General features: G+C 40.4%; 1 protein-coding gene across 1 annotated transcript in view; it reads right to left on the bottom strand.

The window, feature by feature from the left end:
* LOC308309316 (NACHT, LRR and PYD domains-containing protein 3-like) overlaps positions 1–23,504 on the bottom strand; it is a 37,164-nt gene that overhangs the window by 9,732 nt on the left and 3,928 nt on the right. Inside the window, exons 2-11 of the mRNA XM_080754866.1 lie at positions 19,421–19,543; positions 17,251–17,595; positions 16,121–16,411; positions 14,637–14,918; positions 13,191–13,283; positions 12,936–12,989; positions 10,767–10,826; positions 8,022–9,777; positions 7,152–7,319; positions 5,857–6,024 (exon numbers count right to left, since the gene is read on the bottom strand). Of these exons, the coding sequence (XP_080610992.1) occupies positions 5,857–6,024; positions 7,152–7,319; positions 8,022–9,777; positions 10,767–10,826; positions 12,936–12,989; positions 13,191–13,283; positions 14,637–14,918; positions 16,121–16,411; positions 17,251–17,595; positions 19,421–19,543 (3,340 nt within the window). The remainder of the gene's footprint in view (positions 1–5,856; positions 6,025–7,151; positions 7,320–8,021; positions 9,778–10,766; positions 10,827–12,935; positions 12,990–13,190; positions 13,284–14,636; positions 14,919–16,120; positions 16,412–17,250; positions 17,596–19,420; positions 19,544–23,504) is intronic.

Genomic DNA, 23,504 nt, shown 5'->3' on the forward strand with positions numbered 1-23,504 from the left:
TGAATAGCACATTCAATCAATTGAATCTGTGTAGGCATCACTGTCACCATGTATGACATGTAAAGAAATATTTGTAATATTCATTGTTATTGTCGAATGCTTACTGTGACACACACTTAACTTTAATTGTGGGCTCGCCTATAAGGCGAGCACACTTTAGATATTGTCATTATTTATTGCGAGCACACTTTAGATATTGTCATTGTGGGCTCGCCTATAGGCGAGCACACTTTAGTTATTGTCATTATTTCTATACTATACTATACTATACTATACTAGAGCAAGTTCTCCTTCAAATTTCGGTTTCCTATAACTCCTACATACGTAGTGAGAAAATGAAAATAAAAACATCAATGTGTTCAGTTTACTGTGGCGAAGTGTGCTATTACTTTTTACAGCAATCGGCCAAATGGTGGCGCTGTAGGAAGCCTTCGAAAGTGCGATCTTTGAACAGGTATAGCTCATGCTGTGTTATACATACAGCCATGAGACCTGTATACACTTATGCGTCTCCTCATGCCGAACAACTTTTACCCTCTAACTTTTGACCTCTGACCTTTAGGTCTCCCACAATTCTGAATAATATGAAAAACAGTAAAAATCTATCTCCTCCTGGGTTTTTTTTTCGTTACGCGCACGAAACCTTTTTCACATGAACTTTGGACCAATACGGTCAAACTGTCTGGTCGGATTTCTTTTAAAGTGAAATATAAATTTTTAATAATTCAATCAATATTGCGGTTTTATGCAAATTATTCTTCGGCCTCTAAATCATACATGCAAAGTTACACGTTCATGGCATTTGGCAAAGATGTGGAGGGTTAGTCAAAGTATCACTGAAACCAATTTTATTCCAATCGGCCAAAGGGGGGCGCTATACGAAGCGTTTGAAAATTCAAACTTCAAACGGGCATAAGTCATGACTCGTTTCGTTTGAAGACATGCAACTTGTTACACGCGTGCTTTGACTCGAGCGGAAGACATCTGTGTCGTTGTTAAGTAAGCTCCGCCCTTCGATTTTTTTCGCTCCACGTGCACAAAACTTTTTTTACGTGAACTTTGGACCGATATCTAAAGATCTGTCGGATCGGATTTCTTTAAAATTGAAACATGCTTTTTTAAATAAATTCAATGAATATTGCAGTTTTATGCAAATTATTCTTCTGCCTCTAAATCATACATGCAAAGTAACATGTTCATGGCATTTGGCAAAGATGTAGAGTGTTAGTCCAAATATCACTAAAACCAATCTTACCCCAATTGGCCAAAGGGGGGCGCTATATCATTTTGAGCAGTTTGTGAAACGCTTAAACCCGTTAGGATTTTTTTTGCAATTTGCATGAAACATTCTACACACAATCTAAGGACCTTTATCTAATATGCCTATGAAGTGCATACACACAAAAAAAATAAAAATAATAATGAATATAGCTGCAAGCAGCGATAAAGTGGCCAAAGCCAAAAACACCTCAAATCATGAACACAGCCTGCAATGTGCGTGAAATCTTGCAAGCACATTCCCAATAGGTCAAGGAACAGATACCACCCTTCTTACATTGGCCTGTTATAGCGCCACCAGCGGGTCAACTTTTCCACAACACATTTTTGGAACAATATGGACCGATCTTTGACGTCGGTAACGTCAAAGAGAGCACTGCCTGCGATCTTGACATTTTGTACTTTTATAGCGATTGTTTTCTGGCTTGAAGCGAGCCCACAATTGTTTCGAAGGAACAATATTTTCTAGTTATTTATTTATCTATCAGGCAGGCAGTCATATCAAGTATCAAAAAACTTCGGTTCCTTTCTACTCCTACATACTTAGTGAGAAAATGAAAATAAAAACATCAATGTGTTCAGTTTACAGTGGCGAATTATTATTTTATTATTTTCTATAGCAATCGGCCAAATGGTGGCGCTGTAGGAAGCCTTCGAAAGTCCGATCTTTGAACAGGTATAGCTCATGCTGTGTTATACATACAGCCATGAAACCTGTATACACTTATGCGTCTCCTCATGCCGAACAACTTTTACCCTCTAACTTTTGACCTCTGACCTTGAGGTCTCCCACAATTCGGAATTATATGAAAAACAGTAAAAATCTATCTCCTCCTGGGATTTTTGCATAACGCGCACAAAATCTTTTTCACATGAACTTTGGACCAATACGGTCAAACTGTCTGGTCGGATTTCTTTTAAAGTGAAATATATTTTTTTAATAATTCAATCAATATTGCGGTTTTATGCAAATTATTCTTCGGCCTCTAAATCATACATGCAAAGTTACACGTTCATGGCATTTGGCAAAGATGTGGAGGGTTAGTCAAAGTATCACTGAAACCAATTTTATTCCAATCGGCCAAAGGGGGGCGCTATACGAAGAAAATAGAAGAAGTCTGAAAATTCAAACTTCAAACGGGCATAAGTCATGACTCGTTTCGTTTGAAGACATGCAACTTGTTACACGCGTGCTTTGACTCAAGCGGAAGACATCTGTGTCGTTGTTAAGTAAGCTCCGCCCTTCGATTTTCCGCCATTTTGAGCAGTTTGTAAAACGCTGAAACCCGCTTTTATTCTGGAATTTTCGCGTCACGTGCACAAAACTTTTTTTACGTGAACTTTGGACTGATATCTAAAGATCTGTCAGATCGGATTTCTTTAACATTGAAACATGCTTTTTTAAATAATTCAAACAATATTGCATTTTTATGCAAATTATTCTTCTGCCTCTAAAACATACATGCAAAGTCACATTTTCATGACAAAATAGTGTAGAGGGTTACTTCAAATATCACTGAAACCAATCTTACCCCAAATGGCCAAAGGGGGGCGCTATATAATTTTGAGCAGTTTGTAAAACGCTTAAACCCGTTTTTATTCTAGGATTTTTTTTGCAATTTGCATGAAACATTCTACACGCAATCTAAGGACCTTTATCTAACATGCCTATGAAGTGCAAACAAAAAAAAATATAAAATAATAATAATAAATATAGCTGCAAGCAGCGATAAAGTGTCCAAAGCCAAAAACACCTCAAATCATGAACACAGCCTGGGATGTGCGTGAAATCTTGCAAGCACATTCCCAATAGGTCAAGGAACAGATACCAACCTTCTCACATTGGCCTGTTATAGCGCCACCAGCGGGTCAACTTTTGCATAACACATTTTTGGAACAAAATGGACCAATCTTTGACGTCAGTAACGTCAAAGAGAGCACTGCCTGCGATCTTGACATTTTGTGCTTTTATAGCCATTGTTTTCTGGCTTGAAGCGAGCCCACAATTGTTTCGAAGGAACAATATTTTTCTAGTTTATCTATCAGACAGGCAGTCATATCAAGTATCAAAAAACTTCGGTTCCTTTCTACTCCTACATACTTAGTGAGAAAATGAAAATAAAAACATCAATGTGTTCAGTTTACCGTGGCGAAGTGTGCTATTATTTTTTATAGCAATCGGCCAAATGGTGGCGCTGTAGGAAGCCTTCGAAAGTGCGATCTTTGAACAGGTATAGCTCATGCTCTGTTATACGTACAGCCATGAAACCTGTATACACTTATGCGTCTCCTCATGCCGAACAACTTTTACCCTCTAACTTTTGACCTCTGACCTTTAGGTCTCCCACAATTCGTAATTATATGAAAAACAGTAAAAATCTATCTCCTCCTGGGATTTTCGCGTCAAGTGCACAAAACCTTTTTCACATCTGTGTCGTTGTTAAGTAAGCTCCGCCCTTCGATTTTCCGCCATTTTGAGCAGTTTGTAAAACGCGTAAACCCGCTCTTATTCTGGAATTTTCGCTCCACGTGCACAAAACTCTTTTTTACGTGAACTTTGGACCGATATCTAAAGATCTGTCAGATCGGATTTCTTTAAAATTGAAACATGCTTTTTTAAATAAATTCAATGAATATTGCAGTTTTATGCAAATTATTCTTCTGCCTCTAAATCATACATGCAAAGTAACATGTTCATGGCATTTGGCAAAGATGTAGAGTGTTAGTCCAAATATCACTAAAACCAATCTTACCCCAATTGGCCAAAGGGGGGCGCTATATCATTTTGAGCAGTTTGTGAAACGCTTAAACCCGTTAGGATTTTTTTTGCAATTTGCATGAAACATTCTACACACAATCTAAGGACCTTTATCTAATATGCCTATGAAGTGCACACACACAAAACAAATAAAATAATAATGAATATAGCTGCAAGCGGCGATAAAGTGGCCAAAGCCAAAAACACCTCAAATCATGAACACAGCCTGCAATGTGCGTGAAATCTTGCAAGCACATTCCCAATAGGCCAAGGAACAGATACCACCCTTCTTACATTGGCCTGTTATAGCACCACCAGCGGGTCAACTTTTGCACAACACATTTTTGGAACAAAATGGACCAATCTTTGACGTCAGTAACGTCAAAGAGAGCACTGCCTGCGATCTTGACATTTTGTACTTTTATAGCTATTGTTTTCTGGCTTGAAGCGAGCCCACAATTGTTTCGAAGGAACAATATTTTTCTAGTTTGTTTATAATATTTTTCGTTCTGAAATGGAGGTTTCATGTCACTGCAGTGCAGACAGACTCTGCTGCTGTGGAGTACAAACTACAAGTGAACACAGCTGTGTGGGATTGCATCATGGCCTTTCTTTCCTATTGGTTGGCAGTTGAACCCTGCCCTTCTGTCTCATCAAGTGCAGCTTGTCTGCCCTCTACTGCATGCCTACAACTGTCCCTGTGCGTGTTGAGTGCGTGTTGTGTGCTTGTTGGATGGTGCTCTGTGCAACCACAGGACTCTCACTAGACTTCAAACCATGTGACTTCCATCCGGAATGCATTGTGCTGTCTCTGCCCCCCGCCTCCCCCACACAACTCTCACTCAACTTAGTGCGTTCCAGTGAGAGTGCAGCCTCACAGCACACCACATCACAGAGCAACACTTTGCCCAAATATTGCTCAGTGGTCTGGCTATTATAGGGATAGCTGCTTTCTGCACTACACTTTGTACAGTTCAAGTACAACACACAGTTGTCATTCCGAGGGTGCATTCCAATTGCATCCCACATGTTCTTCTAATGGTTTTGATTGTCTCTCAGTGTGTATGTCATTCATGAAATCACTCTGCAAGTGATCCAAACAAGCTCTCAGTTGTCCCAAATACATGTACTGTACCATTTGTCATTTAATATTGTGTGGGCAAGGTTACAGAGCACAATACTTTTCCAATTTTGGACTAATTTATTTTTAAGCCTGCAACACTTCCTTCTTCCCAAACCATTGAATATTTTTTTTATTGCGGTAAGCGGGGAGGGAATAACTTTTTTTATACTGCTCTGCCTAGCCTATAAATCATTCATTCAAACCAATGTTTGATACATGTGCATGGATGATGCACACACACATCATTTTGTTTCCATTATTCAATGAAAAAACTAAACAAAAACACTGCATTCACAAAATGCTCTCTAATGACCGTTTCCTTTTTACAATGAAAACGACATTGCTGCCTACATTTATACAAATACATGATAAATTACACTCTAAGGTGATGCTGGGAGGAGGCCTGGTAGTGTCTGTAGTACAGGGTGGCTTTCACATAGGTCAAACACTTTCTTTTTGTTCAATTAATCAATGGCCTCTTTTTGTTTGACACCTTGACAGACCGATCAGAATATGGTTGATGCTCCCTCACTTTTCACAAAAGAATCACAAATCAAGAATTATTTTATATTATATACTATAGCTATTGTCTGTGTCCCTCCTCCCCCAAGACACAAAAAAGAAAAGTAATTAGAATAAGCTCCATGTGTAATTACTCCAGAATTGTCATCTGTTGAACAGGTTCATGAATACTGACCTGAGGGTCTCCAGTGTACAGTCTGGACTCCCCAGTCCAACACAGAGCTGCTTAACGCCTGAATCGTGCAGATCGTTGTTACTTAGATCCATTTCTTTCAAACCAGAGTAGCTGATAACTGATGATAAGTCCTCACAACATCTCTCTGTCAGGTTACAGCCACTCAGCCTGAAGAAACAACAGTGATTACATCATTGTTTGTATTTTATGTTTCTATTAAATAAACATCACAATAAAAATGAAACATATCCTCATAGCTCACAAATTTGGTTATACTGCTGCTCTGCCTAGCCTAAAGCTCATTAATTCAAACCAATGTTTGAATTAAATGATGTGTGTGTGCATGCATGTACTGTACATATCATTTGTTTTCATTATTAAAGGAAAAACACTGCATTCACAACACGTTTTCCATTGTGGAATTGCTTCCTACATGTATACAAATACATGATCGATGCAAATTACAGTCACAAAGGTGATGCTGGGAGGAGGCCTGGTAGTGTCTGTAGTACAGGTGGGCTTTCACATCCTTTTTTTGTTTTATTCAATTAATCAATGGTCCAAACTTTTGAAACTCAACAACATTGTTGAAAAACGTCCGTTGACTACCTTTTTTCACTGACGAAAACTAAATAAAAACTAAGCTATGATGACTAAAATTAAGGCTGAATATATTGACAATTTTGACAACATATACAAAATAGACAAAAGGTTAGGAAGGGGACTAGTGGAAAAGAGATCCAGTAGAACTAAAAGAAATGTTGTGGTGTTGCAGATCTACAAGCTCACAACGCGGCGCAGCACGATGCGTTGTGAGCTTGTACGTAGATTGGCTATTTTCAGCATGCAACCAAGTCTAAAATCAGGTATTATGGAGCCATCAAGGTCCGCCATTATACATTTTAGTTGTCTAAATCAACTGTAGATTTAGTCGACTAAAACTAGACTAAAACGTTAGAAATTACTAAAATGTGACTAAAACTAAATGGAATTTTATTTACTCAAAAATGTGTCTTTGTATTTGACAGCTTGAAGGAACAATCAGAATATGGTTGACTCTCCCTCCCTTTTCACACAAGAATCACAGACTTCCATTATTTGATATAGCTAGTGTCTGTGTACTCGCATGCACATGCATGCGTGGGGCATCCCCCCCACTTCCAAATTTAGCACTACAACACTGTCTGTGTGCCCCCCCCCACACACGCACACACAACAGAAAAAGTAATTAGGATAAGCTCCATGTGTAATTACTCCAGAATTGTCATCTGTTGAACACGTTCATGAATACTGACCTGAGGGTCTCCAGTGTACAGTGTGGACTCTCCAGTCCAACACAGAGTTTCTTAATGCCTGAATCAAGCAGATCGTTATTACTTAGATCCATTTCTTTCAAACCAGAGGAGCTGAGAGCTGATGATAAGTCCTCACAGCATCTCTCTGTCAGGTTACAGCCACTCAGCCTGAAAAAAACAACAACAATGATTACATGGTTTGTATTTTATGTTTCTAGCATTACGAAACATCACATTATATATGAAACATATCCAGTTAGTAGAATTAGGTGTGTGTGTGTGTGTGTGTGCGTGTGTGTGTGTGTGTGTGCGCGCGCGTGTGTGTGTGTGTGTGTGTGTGTGTGTGTGTGTGTGTGTGTGTGTGTGAGTGTGTGTGTGTGTGTGTGTGTGTGTGTGTGTGTGTGTGTGTGTGTGTGTTGGGGGGGGGGGGGGATATGTCTAGGAGAGGTTACAGCCACTCAGCATGAAGAAAGAAATATAGAGTTCTACAGTACTCTGGCGTTATTCCTGAGCTCTCCTTTACAATACAGTTACAATACAATTAAACATTTTAACTCTATTCGGTCATTATTAGTCTATTTTTCAAAAAATGCAAAAATAGACCATCTACAGGCCTTCGTCAAATCACAAAGTGACATGTAGTAGATCTGCTAATCCTGCCATTTGTTATTTGCTACAGGACTTACGCAGTTACATTCTTGTATTTTGTTCCACATAAAAGAAAAATCCCACCCAGTGTGAAGTGAGAGGTGCTATGTAGGTGGGACATACAGCCGCTGGACATGCGTACATACAGGCAAAGCCAGATGTAGGAGCGGTTAGCACTGCTGAAAGATTACATTAAATGTATACAGCTATAAGTTCACTTACAGAGCTATATTTGAGGCTTTGATCACTGGCAGCAGGCCCAGAAAAGCCTCCTCTGAAGCTTGGTATTTCTTCAGGTCAAACACGTCCAGCTCCTTTCCTGATGACAGCAATATGAAGACCAGAGCTGACCACTGAGCAGGAGAGAGTTGTTCTTCAGAGAGACTTCCTGAGGTCAGGTACCATTGGATCTCCTTCTCTAGAGAATGATCATTCCTCTCATTCAGACAGTGGAACAGTTTGATGCTTCTCTCTGGTGAGGGATTCTCCCTGATCTTCACTTTGATGTACTCGACTGTTTCCTGATTGATCTGTGACATACTTCCTGTCTGTCCCAACAGTGCTTTTAAGAGAGTCTGATTGGTTTCCACTGAGAGGCCCAGCAGGAAGCGGAAGAACAAGTCCCAGTGTCCATTTGGACTCTGTATGGCTTTGTCTACAGCACTCTGGTAGAGGTGTGTTGGCATAGATTTGCATCTAAGCTTGGACCACATGGAGGTTGACAGTAGGTTGACACCAGTGTTGCTGAATGAGACAAAGACATAAAGAGCAGCCAGAAACTCCTGAATGCTCAAATGGACAAAGCAGAAAACCTCTTCCTTGAGCCACCCGCCCTTAATCTCTTTAAACATATGTGTGAACACTCCTGAGTACACTGCTGCATCTCTGATATCAATGCCACACTCTCTCAGGTCTGCTTCATAGAAGATCAGGTTGCCTTTCTTCAGTTGTTTATAAGCTAGTTTTCCCAGGGACAGAATGACCTTAGCTGGACTACAATCAGGATACTTGTCCTTTGTCTGTTTGAACTGAACCAAGATGAAATGGAGGTACATATTAGTCAGGGTCGTTGGCAGTGTTTCTTTCACCCCTGTTTTCACCATGTCCCCCAGAACTGTAGCAATGATCAAACAGAAGACTGGGATGTGGCACATGATGTGGAGGCTTCGTGATGTCTTGATGTGTGAGTAGATTGTGCTGGCCTGGGTTTTGTCGTTACTGAATGTCTTCATGAAGTAGGCTTCTTTCTGTGGGTCAGAAAACCCTCTCACCTCTGTCACCCTGTCAACATATTCTTTAGGGATCTGAGTGGCTGCAGCTGGTCGTGTGGTTATCCAGATGCGAGCAGAGGGTAACAGGTGTCCACTAATAAGGTTTGCCAGTATCACATCCACTGAGGTTGGCTTTGTTTCATCAGTCCATATCTTATTGTTCCCAAAGTGTAAAGGAAACCTCATCTCATCCAGACCATCAAAGATGAACATAACTTGAGACTCTTTGAAACTGCAGATTCCTGCTTCCTTGGTTTCACCAAAAAAGTGATGAATAAGTTCCACCAAGCTGTATTCCTTCTTCTCCTTCAGTACCAAATTCAGCTCTCGGAAAGTGAATGGAAAGATGAAGTGGATATCCTGGTTGGCTTTGTCTTCTGCCCAGTCCAGCGTGTACTTCTGAGCTAAGACTGTTTTACCAATGCCAGCCACTCCCTTCGTCATCACTGTTTTGATTGGTTTATGTTGTCCAGGTAAAGGTTCAAACATTTCTTCTAATTTGATTGGTTCTCCTGTTCTGGGTGGTCTTTCAATCTGTCTGACCTCATGTTCCAGATTGACCTGTCCACTCCCTCCCTCTGTGATGCCGAGCTCTGTAAAGATGTTATTCAGAAGTGTTTGTCCTTTTGTCATCCAATTCAACACATACTGAAACCTCTCCCTCAGATTAGACTTAAATTGTTGTTGACACAGAGCTGCAGAAGTTTCTAAAAGACAAAAGAACAGAGTACATCAATAAGTGCATGTTATGGTAAATGTGCTTCTCAAATGATCATTTGGTCGTCATTTAAAAGTTAAGATCATGTGTCAGCTGCTGTAGATGCAGACTTGCAGAGCAATGTTAAAGTCTTCAATTTGATGTTAGATTATGTCATAAATTTAGTTGACAATGATGAACAACTTGAGCACTATAAAATGTGTCATACTATAAATATCTGCAAGCTCACAGCGAGGTGCTACAGGTTGTGAGCTTATAAATTTCGCTATAACAACAACAGCTAAACAACAGTTGAAGATTCGGGCTAGATATTTTTTATTTATTCGTCTTTAGAATTATAATATCACTGAGGAGTACCCCAGGGCTCCATAGTAGGCCCACTCATTTTCACTCTAAACTAAATATCTTCACAGAAAGTAGCTGATCTACAAGCGCAAAACATGCCACTCTGCAACATGTTATGAGCTTTTATATTTGCTATTTTCCACTGCATCTGTGCCCCAAAATAGGGACACCAAGGTTCATGTTGTATAATCACAGTGAATTACAACCACTTATACACTGTATTATCCAACCAAGAGAAAGAACCCAACAAAGTTCCAGTTCCAATTGTCATCATCATACATGTATACATGTAGTCATGACATGACACTTATCCTGTATCCTGCATGAGTTGTCAAGAGTCTGTCTGACAACTCAATTAATTGTTTATTGTCCGCAATTAATTGTTTATTGTCCACACAATGGAAGACAGCAGTACAGTGTCATTGTTGTTGTATATATGTCAAAATAACAACATATTTAGTTGTAAACGTTTAAATAATACCCATGTTATTGTGGATTTGAAATCAAACCTACATGCCAATGTGGGACAAAGATAAGCAAATTGAAAATGGTTGTTGAAACTTAAGTATCAGTTAAAATAATAACATAATAATAAACAATAGACATGTTGTAACAGAAGAGAAACAGACATACTAGGTGCCAGACAGATGTTCACGTTTGATGTTAGATCAACTCTTGTTCTTAACGGAATTCCTAGGATACAAACATGTACACGTACAGAAGCACACGTGTACACACACACACACACACACACACACACACACACACACACACACACACACACACACACACACACACACACACACACACACACACATGCAAACACATAAATATACACACCACACACAGAGACAGAAGAAAAAAAAATATCTCCTTTAGCAAATGAGAGGCAGTTCTCTGGGTGTGATGTAAATTAGAGCTCTGCATCCAACAGAATACAAGTGTAGAAAGATACTGAATAAATGGTGTTCCTCATGGAGAAATGTCCTTATAACAGACCAGCCTCCATGTGGAGGTCTGAGCACAGGACCAGTCCTCCTAAATGTCTTCAATTCTCTGCATTTATGATCAAATAAAACAACCATAACTTTCTACAATTAATTCTGGGTGATGATGTTGTTTTTGTTGTCACAATGAGATGGCAGCAGTCAAATAAGAAATACATAGAAAAACATTGCTTTCACTTTCATTGAATCAGTGGCTGCAGAGTAGAGAGGAAAGTTACTCTTTAATTTCACATTCTTTAAGTTATGAAATAAACATCAGCTTCCTTTTTTTGGCTGCAACTAACAGTTATTTCCTTTGTCTATTATTCTATTGTTATTTTTTTCAATTAATCTAATAGTTGAGAGAGCCATTTTTTAAATATAAATTAACAGTGTTGAAAATAAATAGCACATCTAAAAGCACACAGACACAGCCTTTCGTGATGTTTTCATGTTTTGATTTGCTGTTCAAAGTTCGCACTTTCGAAGGCTTCCTACAGCGCCACCATTTGGCCGATTGCTTTTTGTTTTTATTTTCATTTTCTCACTAAGTATGTAGGAGTAGAAAGGTGCCAAAGTATTGAGGAGAACTGGTATGCATGACCTACTAGATAAACTAGAATTGACAGTCAATTTTTACAAGTGTGCCTGCAGCTCGCTAAATGTGCAACCTTGTGTAGCGGTTTGGACGGTGAGACAATCTGCCAAGTTGTCTGTGTTTCGTTTCGAGAGGGTCGTTCCCCCTGAAAAACGCGTTCTGGCACGAAACGGTTACGTTTTGCGCGTTTGTGACGCCCCCTACGGGTCAAAGTGGAAATGCTTTTGGGGATCTGTTGAGTATGCCACCCACGACCTGTGGTTAAAATTCAGTGTTGACTCGACCTTTTGTTTGTGATTTATGGCTATTTTTTGCCAAACTGGCCCCTCCCGCTAACTTTGGAATCGCGTTACGAACGAACGGTAAGGACTAGCGAAATATCCAGTAATTCGAAATGCTAGTAATTCATTTTCAATGAGAGGCGGGCGGCTATTTCGTCCACGCAGCAAAGTTTAGAGGCGGCGAGGCGAGCGGGCGCAGTCCCGTGAAAATCCCCGCGAGCGTGCTCGTTTGTGCATGCGTACGCGGGCGGTGAGAGATGGATTGTGTTCATCTTTGTGAAATACCGCGCAGCGTTTACTCAAAGAGCGAGTGTGTTAAAGTACATTTTGTAAAAGTATTTATATATTGCGGGGGTGGCGTAAATGGTGCGGCACTAGTTACGCGCCGAAGTTTTCGTCTGTCTGTCTGTCCGTCCGTCATCCTGTCTGACATAAGTATGAGCGAGTACAATAAGTGTTTTGCCATTGCATGGCAGGCACACTTAATAATGACAATATCTAAAGTGTGCTCGCCTTACAGGCGAGCCCACAATAATGGATAGTTGCAGCTCTACAACACTGTGATTAGTAACAACATTAAATTGTCTCAGTTTATAGCAACTCTGCCAGTTGTCACAGTCAGCAGGAAGAAGTGATGATTGGAGGTGTGTTATGAACCCACACATATCATGTGTTATGGATGTTATGCTCATCCCTATGGATACTATTATTATTGCAATAAATGGTTAAATCTAATTTGACGTGTTTTTTTAACTGAACTGCTGTAAGTGAAACAAGTGTGGAGGACTCCCCTTTCTTTCTCCTCTCAAGTTCATAACTCCTACTACACATGTCCATCTCCTTTTTATACTAAATCATTATTATTATAAATTAGTTGGAGGTTCAACTCAAGATCAAGTCACATCACAAACAGCACAAACTAAGTTCTCACACTCACCTTCTTCAGGATCATCCACAGGCACACGTAAGAAAAACCTCTTCTTTATACGATCTGAGATGGAATTCAAACAGTGATAACATAACAGTGATATTAGGTTTCATGTGCAATCATGTGCATGTACACACACACACACACACACACACACACACACACACACACACACACACACACACACACACACACACACACACACAGCATGTAGCTGTTGAGTATGTTACTTATGTGTTACTTAAAATCAGTAGAGAAACTTACCACGATATTTCACAGCCAGCATCAAACCCATTGCAAGGATGACAGCAACAACAATGCCTCCAACAATCCCTCCCACAGATTTAGGTTCAGGTTCTTAGGAGACAAAATAAACAATTACATTACTGGATTTAATTGAAACATAAATACATATACTGCATTTTGTTGACAATGTTATTTGACTAAATAAGAAGTAATGTTATTACTTTAAAAACACTCAGGCAAGTACAATTTCTTTTCTCATTGGACTGTATTGCGTGAGCTGGAGGGCGGGTTCTCCCTTAGAAACAGGCAGCACTGTGCCTGTGGGAGACTAGCCTCGCATAGCCAGGCTTTTCTCATCTGCGAAGAGAAAAGCCTGGTGACAATATAAGGCAGAAAGCGCTCAACTTCCGCCGTGTGAGCTTCCCCGGAAGTGAGCTTCCCCGTTTTTTTCCCCTAACGTAACTTCCGTTAAACGCAGCACTTCCGCTTCTTGGAACCAACCGGAAGGCATATTGTCCACAGGGTGGTGGTAGACTGGGTGGGCAGGGTGAGGATTGACTGACTGCGAATGAAAAGGGGAAAAGTAGCATTTCTGAACAAAGTGACCGACTTGTGAACTGGACGTACTGACTGTTTATCGCTCCTTGACTGTGACACTCTCTTCAGAAAATACAGTATTTAACAGGTCACATAACAGAGCATAGATATGCGCCCAGCCAGTGTGATTAATACTTTGATTCACTCCGTTGACATTCGGCCGAGTTTGTAATGATAGTGATAGACTGTGTGAATGTTTTTGATTGATACGTGAGCAGTGGTGGGAAAAGTACTCAAATGTCTTACTTAGGTAAAAGTATCAATACTGCAATATAGAAATACTCTTGTTACAACTAAATGCCAGTAGCCTACAGTAATTCAGCTGACTACACTGTACATTTGATTTATTTTCTCCCTGATATCCAGCTGTGTATTAGGCTACATTTTACACAGATTACAACACAAAGTAGTCCATGATGATGATGATGATGATGATTTGTCAAGTTAAATAATGTCTTACTGATGCAGCCATGCAACATAAATGGAGTCATCAAATACATAGAGATGATAATAAATGTGTGTGTGTGTGTGTGTGTGTGTGTGTGTGTGTGTGTGTGTGTGTGTGTGTGTGTGTGTGTGTGTGTGTGTGTGTGTGTGTGTGTGTGTGATTTAGAAGGCGTTTTTAGAATCGGCCTCTGGGTTAATACATAAATACATTAATTAAAGATAATGTTATTTTATTGAGAAAGCACAGGAAACAACCAGAATTACCAACACATTAAATCAAAGTGTCCTCTAAACTGTGCTTCACTCAGACACAAATAAACTGTTTTATGATTTCTGTGTTAGGATCCAAAATAATTGTCAAAGTGTTGACCCTGTAACACAGTGGTTCAATTTCTACACATTGTGGAGTAAACGACATACCTTTATAAAACGGGTTGTTAGTGGCACCACTCTGCTCCACACTGACTGGGGTCTTCATTTCACAAAAGAACTCTTTGACCTTCTTCCCTTCCTCATCGTTGGTGATGATCAGCTGGTCAGAGTTCGGTCCAGAGTCAGACACCATCCATTCCCCTTCATCTTTCCTCCAGTGATAGGTGACCGGGCCTGAATCTCTGATCTTCCCTTCACATTTCAGTGTGCAGCTGGTAGAGCTAGAGTTACAAGGATTCGTGATGGCCACCACTGGCTTAGGGACTTTCTCTGTAGGGGAAAAAGAATGAACACAGCTCAGAATTACTGGTGATGTTGTCTCCAGACTGCAGTTAGAACCTTTTGATGCTTCCCATGCATTTGCTATGAAAGTAAAGTAAACAAAATCATATATATATATATATATATATATATATATATATATATATATATATATATATATATATATATATATATATATATATATATATATATATACATACACACACACACACACACACACACACACACACACACACACACACACACAACGTTTACTGTTAAGTGGAGCAGGCCGGGAGTGTGTGGAAAGGTTTAGATCATCTAAATGTCATGAAAATGAGAGGGTAATTTCAAACAGAAGTCAATCAGATTGAATGAGACAGGGCAGCAACCATTTTGTCAGTGACACACAGCAACACTTGAGATTGACAGAGTTGATAGGAATGGATGGATAGGAAGGAGTTGACATTATAATTGTGGTTTTAAAAAAAGAAAAACATCTAATTTCAAAGGATTTCCCTGTGTTACTTGATGATTTATGTGAAAGATAGACAGAATTATCTAAGATAGAGCTGTCTGTTGTCTGCAGCTGGAGCTCAGCACAAGCAGCTCAAGGCTGGGCTTTCTTTTCAATTACATCTTTTGTAGATTAATAACAACATGGACAAGATTAATAGAGAAAAGATCAAGTATATTTACTACAGCAGAGTATAATAAGCACTTGTCATGCCGGTGGAATAAAAAATGGCCAATATGAGTGTATGAGGTGTGTAATTAGGGTATTTTTGGGCTGCTGAATCCATTCCAACCATTAGTTTTCAGCGAAAATGACTCCTTGGCCATAAAATAGGCCTGATTGGCTAAGGCTTAGCCAATCATGTCATTTGAGTTCACCTGTGTCCTGTTAGTCCCTATGTTTACCCTGTGTTTGAGTGTTCCTTGTCAGATTGCATCATTATCCTATGTGTCATGATGTGTGCTTACCCACCTGATCTTGAATAGTTTTCATGAATTCAAACCCTTCCCCACCAAACCATTTTTGTATTGCCAATATTATGTATCATGGACACACAAAAGTAGGTGTGGCCTATTTTATGGCCAAGGATACATGATCCTTCGATTAACTCACAACCATTCAAATAAAATATTCATGTGTATTTAAAAACAGAAACCATAACATTTATCCTTCACAGGACACAATTCATACTTACTGATCACTTTAACCTTGTAAGTCTTGCTCTGCCGTCGACCGTTTAACTCCACTGAATATTCTCCACTGTCCTCCATGGTCATGTTGTTGACAACCAACCTTCCAGTGTCTTTATTCAACTCTGTACGGTTCCTATATGTAAGGTAGTAATCCACATCAGGACCGAGGACCTCATCCCATTCTGCTACCTTATTGGGGCCATGTTTCCACAGGATGCCAGTGATGGGTTCAGTAACAGAGCTGGTTTCTGGAAGCAGTTCAAGGACTCCTCCCAATGGCATGTAGATCACATCTGTGTGGAGAAAATGATTTCAGTCAAGTTGAATAGTTGAAGTAAATGGTAAAGTAAAAATACTACATTTCTGTTTGTTCATAAGTAATGAATCAGTTGTCTGTGTGTGTGTGTGTGTGTCTGCCTCTAAATCCGCTTTCTTTTTTACATTAACCACTTGAACCATAGCATCCCTATTCATTTCAATGAAACTGGTTCTGAGCCACCCAAAGACACACAAGCTAGTGAGGCTATATTATAGGTTACTTGATTATTGACGGAAATAATTATAACAGTAAGCCAGGGTCAGGGGTGATTCCATGCATGCATTTTGTTTTGATTGTATTGTTTAAAATTTGCTTTGGCAATTTTAAAGACCCTTTGAAGTGAATTGTTGAATTGATTCTTCTGGGATCAGATTCACAATGCATGCATGGTACACACAGCAGGTGTAGCCTGCAACAGGAAAGGTGGGCGCCAAAATATTCTGGTCACTAGGTAAAACTGTGCACCTTGGAAGACTGTGAGACTGCATGACCATTGTAGTATCCTAAAATAGTAAGCTGCTTTGTTGTTGTTGGGAAACTCCCAAACATACACAACAACGAGGTCAAAAGCAGGCTACAATAGAAGAGTTTATTTGCCAAAATAGTACCAAGGTCAAAAGTACAATATAACAAAAAATGGAAAGCTTGCCTTTAATGATGATAATGTGCTCGCACTAGCTATTCAATGCTAGGTAATTAGCACGTATGATTGCAGCATTTGTATAATTATGCAAATACATGAGTACAATGAAACAACCACAGACTAATGAGACATTGCCTTTACATGTTATGTTTTAATGGGTGAAAACTTACCAACAAGGAGTTGGATCAAAGTGAAATTGTTCAGTTGTGGAGCAGAACACTTGTAGGTCCCCTCGTCTGAGAGCCTCACTTTGGACAGTTTCAGAGACATGTTACCATTAGGAAGCTGATCAGGAAACAGAGACGTCCTCTCTTTGTACAGCGGGTTCAGGTCTTGGTCATGGTTGAAATGTCCATCTTGGAGGAGATGAATGAGGTTGGGCTTCAGGTCAGGTCTGGACCACTCCACTGTCTTCCTCTCCATGTTGACTGGTCGTTCAACACGACATGGAAGGATCACGTCATCCCCCACTTTGACCGAGATGTCCTGAGAGGATCCAATCACCTGATATTGTCCTTAAAACAAAACCACATGAAGCACTGAGTTAGTTCATGCACACTGGAGTCATTCTGTAATCAGCTGTCAATCAAAACTTTCAAAACTATATTTTTATAGTTTTACTCATAGTGCTCAGTGTGAATGGCCCTATAACTTTGTTTTTTCAGTCTGTTGTCTCAGTCACTGCTATAACTACAGTATAGCACTTATTATGAAGAATAGCTATTTTAATTACATTAAAAACAAACGCAACTTTTAGAAGTTTCAAATATGTTTTGCTTATCATTCAACCAACCATTCATTAAGGTGCAATAAGTGTTAAATGGCTACTGTAGGTCTAATATAAAATCTCCTTGAAAATTAATATTCATTTGTTCTATTCCTTTTTAACCAAAAAAGAATCGAACTATATCGTTTGCACCACATTTTACTTCCTTCAAATACAGTAGCCTACTTTGTGTGTGTACCGTCGCTTTAAGAGTGTAATTTATACATGGTCGTACGACTGTGTCAAGCATAAAGAAATTGCCGATCTATAAGTTCAGACCACGCCTGTTAGCACCACATTGTGAGCTTGTTTATCTGCTTTTTTCGGCAACGAAAGACTGAGAACCAACACGTCGCACAGTGATTATGTCACACTATTATAGTTTCCCAAACGGATTATCATCAACTGGACTTTTTATTTAATGACGTCAACTGGCGAGCATGTGTGTCCTGTGACAGCACCATCATCGCACTTGTAAACGCATCATGATTGTGTTTACAAGTGCAATAATGGCGTGGTGTGGGTAGGGTCATTGATATTAATGAGGGCGGCCGCGGCTGTTTTGACACTCCGCAGCCTATCTGATGCTAATTCTCTCCGAACAAGTTTGACTTTCAGTCATCAGCGGAGTGGGGCGATAACCGTAGGGGATAACTGCCTCAGACCCTCAGTGGCTGCTGGGCGGCCATGGACCTCTCCTTGGGCTGCTAAACGCCTGTGGGCCGCCACTTTGACACCCCTGGTGTAACCCATTAAGACAGGGAACACATTATCTTACTACTATAATCCGAGAGGGGTCCCCCAATTCGTTGTGCTGGGATGGCGAGCACAGGAACACTCAAAATCAACAGGGTTTTTGCCCACAATATTCTCCAGAGGCGTGGGCACGTTATAGGCTTTCATACCTTCAATGAATAGACTTACATGAAGAGTAATTTAACTCTTTACAAAAGATTTTGATGTCATGCTTTACGCAATAACACAATATCACCAGAGGCATGGACCGTGACATCACAAAATCGCCATGCTTCACGTGATATCACAATATCACCGGAGGCTTGGCCCGTGACATCACAATATCGTCATGCTTCATGTGACATCATAATATCTCCTTATTAACAATAAGACGCCCTAAGAACGAAAATGCTTGATGTAATATGACAACATTAAGGAAATCCACAGGCACTGCATTAGCTATCGCCATACAGTATAAGTCCTTAGGGCGTCTTATTACCAGTAAGACGTTGTTTACATGAAACTCCTTTAATTATCCATCCTACTATTATCATTTTAACCTAGAATTGGCCAACATTTTTTACATCTGATTTCACCATACCACGTTATTCATTATGTTTTCCTTTTGTTATACTTCAGGGCCGTGTGGGGCTCCCCTTCCTATATAAAACCATTGTAAATTCACCACTGGAGCAGCGATCTGTAAATCTGTAGATGTCAAATTGTGAAGGTATCTCTAGTTGCTTTGCTTTAACTATTAAAAATTAGCAGATATACAAGCTCACAGCGCAGCACGAGTGCCACGCTGCACATTTTACTTTGACTTTGGGTTCACTCACCATTGCACTTTTTTAAGCAGTGGACTTGGCCGCTATCACATACACAGAGCTGGCATGGCTCCGGCTTCCAGACGTCCCTGTTATTGTACGTCTGGCCGTTGGCCGTGCAGCCCAAGTTATCTCCTGAAACACACAATGAAGCCATCACAGGTGAGAAATGATTATAGCTGCAGTATAGTAGTAAGGGTCGAGTTTGAAGCAAAAGGTGAATGCTTACACGCTGTCGGCATAATTCGTTTATTTTCCCTTTTATAAGCACTGCAATGACTTTGGTGAGCGTACATTCTGTCTCACAGTGGTAGACAAACTCACACCTGAGAGTGTCACTACAAGTATCTTTTATTTTCCAAGTGTTTTCACAATTTGTAGAGATCTTTGATAATCCCGCTGGCCCTTTAAGTCTGCCCTGGGGTCTGGCCATTGGGTCTGCCTCAGGGTATCTTCCTAGTGGGACATGCAGTTTATACTTAAAAACAACTGCTGCACAGTTGCTTATTTGATTGACACAACCTTCTACATGCGGCCAAGGGATATTAGCATTGCTTTATGTATATTTTTTACCCAGTTGATTTGGTCACATTTCATAATATTATTGCTGTATGTATATTTTCGACCCAGCAGATTTCAGAAAACCCATAATAAATGCATGAAAATTAAACTTGGTGATTTAAGAGGTATTTGCAAGAGGTATTTGCTCTAATCAACCTATCTCCGAAAAATAAGAATTTTAGAAATGATTGGAAAGTCAAAACTGCCATGACATACATGTTGTGTATGTTAACTTTTTGGTGCTAATCAGTGTTGCCATTAAGTATTTTTTATATATTTTTTAAATGTAGCTTCTTTTCCTCCGTTCCTCACTTCCCATGTCCGGCGTTAGGGAGTGTTTGTATTTGTACACTGAGGCAGGAGCGCAGTGCAACTTTCCTATTCCTAATCTTAACCTCAGAAAGATATGTGTAATCCTAAAGTTATTTCTAACCTTATTCTCAGTAAAACAAATACAAGAATAAAAGTTTCTTTCCAGCGACTCTATCGATTACCTCCTGTACACCTAGCCCTTTAAAAGGAACTACAGTATTTTACAATTGTGATGTTAGTCATCACATCCATGGCCGATTCTCACTACCCAAACGTGTCTGTACTACCGTCCTCGCGAACTTGTGAATGTCATCAGTCGCTGCCCAAGTACTATTCCAATCCTCAAGTTCGCATCTGACCAAGTAGAGACCAAATACCTGTATGTGAACTGCCTGTCTGGAGCAGGCTGTACACTGATGCCAGGGGCATGATAGTGATAAACAACTATTCTGACATATTTGGTGGAGGTGTCTATGGTGCAGAAGTGATGACACGGCCACACAGAACTTGCTCTCACTCAGGTTCACTTTACTTTGGAGCTCCTGGATTCAACACATTAATCAGGGTTGTCAACATTGGACTGTCAGAATCCAGGAGATTTATTTTTGGGGGGCGCGCGGAACTCCCCAACCGGGGTCTGGGGGGTCCTCTCCCCAAAACTTATTAATAGATATATTTGTGCATGTTTGATACATTTATCATGCTTACTTTACTAGCATGTGTACAATTTCAGCCTAATATGCCAAATGTAGGTGTACAGATCTGATGACAGAAGCAAAGTAAGACATCTTTAATAATGACTATCTATAAGTCATTACTTAAGTGAATATCTATATGATCTTTCTTGCATGCATTGCCCCCACCCCTAAAGCGGGGGGTCTGGGGGTCCTCCCCCAGATTTCTTTTTTAACATAGTAGATGTCATTTCCTGGGGGTCCTAAAGCGGGTCCTCCCCCAGAACATTTTTAACATAGTAGATTTAATCTCCTGTGTTCTGGTGAATTTTGTGCATGTTTGATACTTTTATAAGGCTTGCTTTACTAGCATGGGTACAATTTCAGCCTTAAAATGCCAAATGTTGGTGTACAGATTTGATGACTGAAGCAAAAGGACATCTTTAATAATGAGTTCTCATCTCTAAGTCATTACTTAAGTGAATATCTGTATGATCTTTCTTGCATGCATTGCCCCCACCCCTGAAGCGGGGGGTCTGGGGGTCCTCCCCCAGAATTTTTTAACATAGTAGATGTCATATCCTGTGTTCTGGTGAATTTTGGGAGTTTGATACAAAATCCAGGAGAAATCCAGGAGATTTGCCAATCCAGGAGACTCCCAGGAGAGGGGTTCAAAATCCAGGAGACTCCTGGGAAATCCAGGAGAGTTGACAAGCCTTAATTAATACATTAATACATGACACTGGTCATGGTCTGGTCAACAGCACAGCAGCATACAGTAGTACACACATCTGCAGCAAGGATTCACTTCCTTTGCTGAGGCAAACTACTGACATAAGATTGTATAGTGGTAATGTAATACATTTCTTTCTAGAGCACCTGATCCAGTGAGAGCTATTTTCATATTTATATTATTAATTCACCATTTGTCAGCCTTCTGATTGGTCCCTGAGACTCCCTGACTGGCCAACCAGAAAAAAACATTCACTTTTTGCTATCGGGGGTGGAGTTTGTGCAGTGGAGAATATTGAATGTGGCTTTCAACAACTGTCCGCAGTGCGCGACACGGAGATCGGCCGGTACGGTGATAGCGACGGCAAGCGTCAAGCGATCTCGCTCATCATAACGAATAAGCTTCAACAAACTAGTTCATATGGACCTTATCAATGGTCTAAGAGTCACGATTGGGTACATATCTATCTATAAATGCGACAAATCTCTGTCTGTTTGTTTGTAATCCGCGTATCTCGAGAACCGTTCGTCCCACCGGCTTCAGATTCGGCACGCGCGTTCCCCGCCGCCGCGCGGAGTGCAGTGCCAGGCCTCGACCCGACCCGACTCGCGGTTTTCCGAAACCGGCGCGAAACGTTCGGAATCTCCTTATGCGGAGCTGATTGTTGACATCAGGCTGTTCCGGAGGAAATCGGCGCAAGCGCTGAGTCATTGTGACATCACTTCATAAAAGGCTCTGACATCACGTACGCCACATGAGTCAACACAAAATCTCTGTGAATGTGTATGTATGTATGTAATCCGCGTATCTCGAGAACCCTTCTTCCCACCGGCACGCGCGTTCTCCAGATATGGGCATAAAGTCTGACATCAGAGTTTTCCGCAACCGGTACTGTGTGTGCAGAGATCTTCATATATGGGCATAAGTGGACAAAGACAAACAGATGGTCAAAACGGGTCCTATGACAACAGGTATATTGGGGTTTGCATTAAAGGGTGGGGCATTCATGGGGTTTGCATTAAAGGGTGGGGCATTCATTCCCTATTTCAAATTCGGCACGTGCGTTCCCCACCGCAGCAGGTAGTGCAGTGCTCGGCCTCAACCCGACCCGACCCACGATTGTTTGAAAAAGCGACAGAAATCTCATATATGGGCATAAAATGGACGCAGATAAACAGATATCTCCATATATGGCATATATGGGCATACAATGGATGCAGAATCACAAAGATCTCCATATACGGGCATAAAAGGGACACAGACAGACAGATACAGAGATCTCCGTATATGGGCATAAAATGGATGCAGATAGACAGATATCTCCATATATGGGCATATATGGGCATAAAATGGACCCAGAACTATAACTGCAGTGATCTCCATATATGGACATAAAATGGACACCGACAGACAGATACAGATATCTCCATATATGGGCAAAAATGGACACAGGCAGACAAATGGTCAAAACGGGTCCTATGAAAACAGGTATAATGGGGTTTGCATTAAAGGGCGGGGCATTCATTCCCTATTTACATTGTTCCGAGTTGGCCAGGTCGCCGACTAGACGCTGGGCCGCCCGAAGGGCGGCCCAGCTTCTAGTAATTTAAATGGGCAGAATTACGAAAAGCCAGCCTATTATGTGAGGAGAAACATTCTCTCTGTCCTCTTCCTAGTACCCAAGATGCAATGCGCTTCTCTTTCTATCTCTGATCCAGAGGATTAAACTAATTAAAACATTTATTTTTCGGGGGAAAACTACTGTTTTGCTATGTAATTACTGTACCTTTTTCTTCCCTTTTTATTAATATCACGT

This window comes from Nannobrachium achirus (assembly GCF_963921795.1).
Source record: "Nannobrachium achirus genome assembly, chromosome: 24".
NCBI lineage: Eukaryota > Metazoa > Chordata > Actinopteri > Myctophiformes > Myctophidae > Nannobrachium > Nannobrachium achirus.